Source organism: Gymnogyps californianus, chromosome 12 (assembly GCF_018139145.2).
Source record: "Gymnogyps californianus isolate 813 chromosome 12, ASM1813914v2, whole genome shotgun sequence".
In the NCBI taxonomy this organism is placed as follows: Eukaryota; Metazoa; Chordata; class Aves; order Accipitriformes; family Cathartidae; genus Gymnogyps; species Gymnogyps californianus.
In genome coordinates this window covers 2,975,382-2,982,521 of record NC_059482.1, presented here as the reverse complement: position 1 = coordinate 2,982,521, position 7,140 = coordinate 2,975,382, and the positions used below count along the sequence as shown (strand labels likewise).

Below are 7,140 nucleotides of genomic sequence, written 5' to 3'. Positions count from 1 at the left end.
GGAAAAAATGAACTCGGCGTCGCCTGCAAATCGCCCTCGCAGCCCCGCCGGATCGGCCGCATCCCGGGGAGGGAGCTGGGGGCGATGCTTCCCGGGGAGCAGCGGCACCGGGAGCCGGCGGGAGAGGCGGGAGTGTGAAAGCAGATGGAAATTTAATTTTTTAATGACAGCAGCAGATGGCAAAAGACACGCAAGTGGAGTCGCAGCGTGGCGGAGCCATTTATAGAGCGCCCGGCGGAGCTGCGGCACGTGCCGGCGGCACCGCGGGGGCTGCTCGGTTAATGGGGGGGGGGGCAGTGGGACCCCCCTCCTGGTGAGGGGTGGTCAGGGGGATCCCCAAGGCTTGGCCCCCCACTCCAGCTTAGGGGCACCCATGGGGCAATCCTCACCCCAAGGGTCAGGGGTCGCTCCCATGGGTGCCCCGGGGCTGAGCCCGAGCCCGTTGGGGAGGGAGATTGGGGGGATCTGGCATCGTTTGGGGGCTTTCCGTTTCCATGGTGACCCACAAGCTGGGCTGCAGCCCCCCCCCAAATCGCCCAGAGTGGCGGGTACCGGTGGCTTCGGCTGCTCAGAGGGGCTGAATGTCAGCGGGTGGAGGGAGGGAGGGATGGACGGACAATGTGGCGCACGGACAGACAGCAAGAGGAGGGCTGGTTGCTGCCCTGAGGCATGGATGAGTGAACAGAGGATGGATGGAGGCCTGGATGGATGGGGGGGTGGGTGGGTGGGGGGGTGGGTGAAGGCGTGGATGAATGGATGAAGGCATGGAGGGGCGGAAGGGCGGGTGGGTGGATGGGGGGGTGGATGGATGGATGGAGGCATGGATGGATGGAGGCATGGATCGATGGGTAGATGGATGGATGGATGGAGGCACGGATGGAGGGGTGGGGCATGGATGGGTGGGTAGATGGATGGATGGAGGCATGGATGGATGGATGGAGGCATGGATGGGTGGGTAGATGGATGGATGGATGGAGCCATGGATGGGTGGGTGGAGGCATGGATGGGTGAGTGGAGGCATGGATGGGTGGGTAGATGGATGGATAGATGGAGGCATGGATGGAGGGGTGGAGGCATGGATGGGTCGCTGGATGGGTGGATGAAGGCATGGATGGAGGGATGGGTGGGTGGATGGATGGGTGGGTGGGTGGATGGACAGGCTGATGAGTGGAGGGAAGGGACGGACGGGTGATGGCGGGTGCCTGCGCATGGGTGGCTGCACAGGGACAACTGGAGGGGTGGACAGACAGACAGACAGACAGACAGCTGCCGCTGGTCCGTGCGCAGGAGGGAGGGTGCAGAGGCGGGGCTGGGTGGGGGGTGGGGTGACCCACCCGTCCCCCTGCGCGTCGGAAGGCGCCAGGGTACCCCCGTGCTCAGGGTAGCCCCGGCGACACCCACGCACCCACCCACCCACCCACGGCCGCGGGGTCCCCACGCACGTCCCCGCGGGGCGCTGCCCCTCCCGGCCGCCAGGGGGCGGCAGCGGCGGGCGCCGCGCACATGCGCAGAGGGTGAGGGCGGGGGCGCTGCGGGCCCCCGGCGCCCCGGCAACAAGTGCTGAGCGCTGATTGGCCGAGCGCCCCCGAGGGGCACCGGGATTGGTCCCTCTGCGGCCGACCCAGACCTCCCCCCGCCGAGGCCGGAGCCGGAGCGCGGCGCGAGTAGGACAGCCAATCAGAAAGGGGTGCGCCATGAAAACCAATGGCCGGCCAGCGCCGCCCGCGGGAAACCAATCAGCGTGCTCCGAGCTGCGCCAGACCCCGCCCCCACGCGGAGACCGCGAAAACGCGCCCGGCAACGGGAAGCGGGGCGCTGTGGGCGGGGCCTCGCCGCCGCGCAGCCAATAGGAAGGGTGGGCGCACGGCGGGCCCGATCCCGGTTCCGGTTCCGGTTCGGTCCCGGTGCCGGTTCGCTGCCGGCCCGGCCCCCCCCCCCCGCCCGTCGCCACCGCCGCCATGGAGCCGGCCGAGGCGGAGTTCCTGGCCGAGAAGGAGCTGGTGACGATCGTGCCCAACTTCAGCCTCGACCGGATCCACCTCATCGGGGTCGGCGGGGCCGGGGGGTGGGGACGGGGCTGGGGCTGGGGGTGTGGGGGGGCAGGGCCTGGGGAGATTGAGGAGAGGGGCTGGGGGGGGGCTTATGGCAGGCTAAGGGGCAGGGGGGATTAGGTCTGGGGGACTGGGCCTAGGAGACTGGGATGGAGGGGCAGGAGCTGGGGAGACTGGGGGACAGGGGCTGAGGGGATTGGGGACGGGCTGGGGCGTTTGGGAACAGGGAGAGGGGGTGGGGGGCACGGGGAAGGAGCTGGAGGGATTGGGGGTCCGGTGTGATGGGGATGGAGGGTTGGGGGGCACGGGGAAGGAGCTGGAGGGGTTGGGGGTCTGGTGTGATGGGGATGGAGGGGTTGGGGGACACGGGCAGAGGTGGGGAGGAAAGGGGGGAGCGGGTTGGGAGAGGAGGCAGGGCAGCCCCCCCGGGAGGTTTTGGAGGGGGCAGTGCTGTCCCCCACATCTCTGGTGCTTTTACAGCGAGCGGTGCAGCCCTTGGCACCCGAGCCTTGGCTGAGGGCTGGGAGGGTGTGGGGTGACCGGCTGCCCCTGGGTGCTGAGCCCCCAGCTCTGGCAGCGGGTGCCAGGAGCTGCCGCGCCAGGGGTGCGAGCTGCGCTCCGCCGCCGCCTGCCTCTGAAAGCGCCTCGGCCTGAGCCCGGGGGGCTGCGTTTGCGGGAGAGATGTAATTGGCTATAACTTCTGTGAAATGCTTTGGAGTAGAAAACGCACTGGAAACGTTAGTTATTACTTCTCAAGGGAGAGGGGGGAAAAGTCTGAGAGCAAGAATTATGGGAAGCGAGAGGAGGAAATTCAGATGCTATTTGACTCGGGCTTTTCAAAATCCCCTGGAAACTTATCCTCTCTAGAGATGGCCGAGGCCAAATTAGCAGCCAAGTTCGGCGGTGTCTGAGCCCTCACTGCTGCGTTACTCTCGTCTTCAATTCGTCTTCCAGGGAGATTTGGGTCCTTTCAATCCTGGCTTGCCGGTGGAAGTGCCTGTCTGGTTGGCCATTAATCTGAAGCAGAGGCAGAAGTGTCGGCTGATTCCTCCGGAATGGATGGACGTCGGTAAGGATGGCAGCTTCGGCCCTGGGCTTTGGTGGGTGCAGCGGAAACACGAAATTAAAAAAAAATCTCTGGTTTTCACCATTAGTGGGAAGCTTAATTCAACAAACACAAAGTAACTCTGAGAGAAGTATCTAATGTTCCACCACTGGAATTCTTTGTATTTACAGGAGATGTAATCTTCCCAGTTAAGTCAGGTATTTAACTTCTGTTCCTCTGGTGAGGAGGAAGAACAAGGGTTAGATTGAATCCCCAGCCCTGACACTCGTCTTCAGCAGTGGTCGCTGATCTTTCTGAGCAGCACTTGCCTCTCTTGCAAGGCTTGTTCAGAAAGAGCTTTGGGGACCTCGGATGACACTCTGTGAGGAGGGAGACCTTGGAGAGCATATACGCGTGTTAATCACCGGGTCATTCACTCCATGAAATCATTTTCCTCAAGGGCATCAGAAATGGGAGGTCGTCTCACTCTCTAAAAAGTGAGAATCGTGGCACCCTCCCTTTTGTCATCTCAAGGGAAACTGAGAAAGAGAAGAAGTAAACGCTAATGGAGCTGCAGTAAGAGGGAGACCTGCACCAAGCATGCCTGCTTTATTCGTTCAAGGGCACAGACACTCATTAGCGCAAGCGCTTTGTGGGTGAAGGGACCGTCTCCCGACAGGCGATCGGTTTGGGGATCGAGCTAGTGTGGGTCCAGCCTCCCGGCATGGTGTGCTAAGCACGGCTTCGATGTCACCGTCAGCATCCTTGTCTGCTTCATTACAGAAGCCTTTTTCTGTCCGCACATCGATTCAAGCCTCAACGTAGAGTCAGTCCTACAGAAAGAGCGTGTGCGTTTTCCTGGGGGGTAAAAATGTGCCCGGAGCATTGAAGGTCTGGCAATGCCTGACCATTCCTGGTTGTATTTTAGAAAAACTGGAGGAAATCCGGGACCAGGAACGTAAAGAGGACACCTTCACTCCGATGCCCAGTCCCTATTACATGGAACTCACAAAGCTGCTGTTAAACTAGTAAGTAGGAAATGTATTGTAACAGTTTCCGCCCGAGTACATGCTTGCATAGACAATTTTTCAAGCTTTCGTTGGCAGCAGCCCCAGAGGGCGGTGGGAAAGTGAGAGTTAATGGAGGTTTATTTCACGGCGTGCCAAGATCTCGTTGCAGCAGTTTTCTCATGGTAGCTTTGCATTTCAGTAACTTGGGGATTGCTTGTTCTGTGGCCTGATAATTGGGGCTGTGCCGCTTTATTGAGCGGCAGCTAAGCGTAGAGGCCTTGAGGATCGGCAACACGTTCCATGGCTGCAATCTGTTCAGCAGCCTAAACCCTCCAGGCTTCTTCCTTGGCTCTTCTTCAGGAGGAAAGCTCTTTCCTCGGCCTGAGAAGCAGGAGACCAGGGATATTCCGAGTCTGAACTCCTGCCTGCTGAGGCATTTCACTTGTAAAATGTGCTGGCTGGTATTTTTCTCAGCGCAGGCTCTTCTGACTTTAAGCCCTCGATTATGGCGGGGTGGTCATTTAAGCACTGGCTTTTCCTCTGGAGATGACGCTCTTGGCGTGCGGCTCCTTCCCTCGCGCTAGAATAACCCTGACGGCTCTGTCCGTGTGAATTGATCTGATCTCTCGAGGTCCTTATGGCAGCGCTGAATTGCCTTAATGGGAGGATGTGGCACAACTCGTACAGTCCTTTCAGCTTAATACTCTCTGATAGAGCCACGAGAGCACAGAGCCGGGGCTTTAATTGCAGCCGAGTCCTTTCAATTCCCTGGCTGCCTGTGACTTTGGCCGGGTTATTGGCCCTCCGTGTACCTCGTACCAGCTGGGCAATTAAAGAGCAGAAGGATTCTAGTGAGAACCAGATGCTGCATCAGAGCTGAGCATTCCTGGGTAAATAAACTATCCCAGAAATCCCAGCAGCAGAAGTACCAGGCTGGATTTTAATGTTGAGTTGCAGGTTTTTTCTCCGTAGCAAACTGCTCTGCTTATGCCTCAGAGGGCTGAAGAACTGCCAACATTACTTATGCCGGTGACATAACGTACGAGTCTCTCGCAGCCTGTTCTGATCCTCTCTCTCCTCCTCTAGCGCCTCAGACAACATCCCCAAAGCCGATGAGATTCGAACGCTGGTGAAGGATACCTGGGACACCCGGATAGCCAAGCTGCGGCTGTCTGCGGACAGCTTCGTCAGGCAGCAGGAGGCTCACGCCAAGGTGCGGCGGGGACGCGCGGGGAGCGGTTTGCCAGCTCTGCGCTGGGAGGATTCCAGATGCCGTGCGATTGTGTGGGCTTGTGACTGATGAGAGCTGCTCGTGAAAATGCTGGTTGGGGCATGTTTTTCCTGGGTTGTGGGTACGTCAGTTGGGAACTAAAGCCATATGCTGAAACCTTGCTTTATGGGCTGGTTGCAGCTCCTCATACCTTATGGAAATAGTGCTCTCGTTGCTCGTGTGCTTCTCTTGAACCGAGGGTGGCAGCTGAGCCGGTCCCTTGGGGTGTCACCGAAGGAAGAGCGTGGGCTGCAGAGCTGCTTTCCGAGTTCCTTGTCCTCCGCTGCGACAGGGCTGTTTCCCCAGATTCTGTTATTTTCTCTTTTAGCTGGACAACTTAACCTTGATGGAGATCAACACAACCGGGACTTTCCTTACTCAAGCCTTAGATCACATGTACAAGCTCCGGACTAACCTTCAGCCTGGCGAGAGTGCCCGCTCCCAGGATTTTTGAGGTACTAGCCAGGCCAGCCCTCAAACCTCCCAGGAGAGGGCGGTGGAAGGGAGCAGGCTCTGTTCCTCGCCCCCAGACCTTCATCTGGCCAGCCTCCACCTCCCTGCACAGATCTCCCGAAGCCACCCAAGCCTCCTCTCCCCTCAGTTGTGTGCAACCCCTCCTCGGCAGCAGCTGCACGCAGGCAGGGGAGAGAGCAGGCAGGGGAGAGAGCAGGCAGGGGAGAGAGCAGGCAGCCTCACAGCCGGATGGGAATCGCTCCAGAGCTGCCGATGGCACGGGAGCATCCCTGCACGGTAGTTCCTACGCGCTCCCTCTTTGCAGAGGTGGGCCTCTCTCTTGGGTTCAGAGATCTGCTCGGTGCAGGTGGTGGCTTGCCAGCGCTAGGCTGCTGCCTAATGATGTCAGGCAGATCTCTCCGCCCTGGAGAGTGTGGGTGTACTTCATAGAGGGAACTTCTGAGGGCAGCACAGGCCACACACTGGCTTGAAAGCAATAAATTTCTAGGCGGTGCTTCGCCATGAATTTTCTCAGAGCCTTGGAAAGGGGGGGGGGGGGGGGAAGATGTGCCGGCAATGAGAGGTGTCTGCTACTCTGCTGGGGAGATCAGCTGGGAAGCAGATCCATCTGCTCTTTGGAGAAGGACAAAAGAAAATGGTTTTCCCTCTCCAAAGCCAGGCTGTCTTGTAATATCATATGTCTGACTTTTTTTTTTTAATCTGAAACTGTGTATAATAAAAAAAAAATAATAATAAAAAAAATAATTGCAGCTGAGTGAACGGCATCCAATTAGTCCCTGCGTTCTGTCGCACGCTGTGCATCAAGCGTACATAGGTTAAACAATGCTTGGAAAAACCCGCAGCTCTCCTCCTTTGGCTCCGGCCCCGTTCCCCTGCGGCAGACCGACAGGCAAGGGCAGGATCCTCGCCGGCGTCGGGCTGCGGGGATGGCAGACGTAATTATTACGGGCGAGGGAGGGGGGGGAAAACACCGGCTCGAACCCAACGGTGGCAAGCCGTGAGCGGTGCCCTTCCCCGAGCATCTGGGCCAGCCTCTGCATGGCTCCTGCCTGCCATCTGTGCCCTGCCTGCCTCGGCCGCTGCCTGCCCAGGCAGCGGCGGTCAGGGCTGCGAGCAAAGGGCTCTGACCGGGGACGATGGCAGGAGCTGGCCTCGGCGAGGCTGGGGGATGCTCGGAGCAGGGCTGCTTTCCCATCGCCGGTGGGGGAGAAAGAATCCTTTGCCGTCATTGTGGAAGAGTTTATTTTTTGTGGATGTTTTCAGAAATTACAGCAATATATTCATAAATAC

The 7,140-nt window shown here is 59.1% G+C and overlaps 1 protein-coding gene across 1 annotated transcript; it reads left to right on the top strand.

Annotated features, from left to right (window-relative positions):
• The first annotated feature begins 1,933 nt into the window (after positions 1-1,933).
• On the top strand, positions 1,934-6,372 carry GINS2 (GINS complex subunit 2). Its single transcript, XM_050903816.1, has 5 exons — positions 1,934-2,048; positions 3,006-3,120; positions 4,025-4,124; positions 5,193-5,319; positions 5,705-6,372. Exons 1-5 carry the CDS (start codon positions 1,959-1,961, stop codon positions 5,828-5,830), a joined length of 558 nt encoding a protein of 185 aa, XP_050759773.1. The 5' UTR covers positions 1,934-1,958; the 3' UTR covers positions 5,831-6,372.
• Positions 6,373-7,140: the final 768 nt, after the last annotated feature.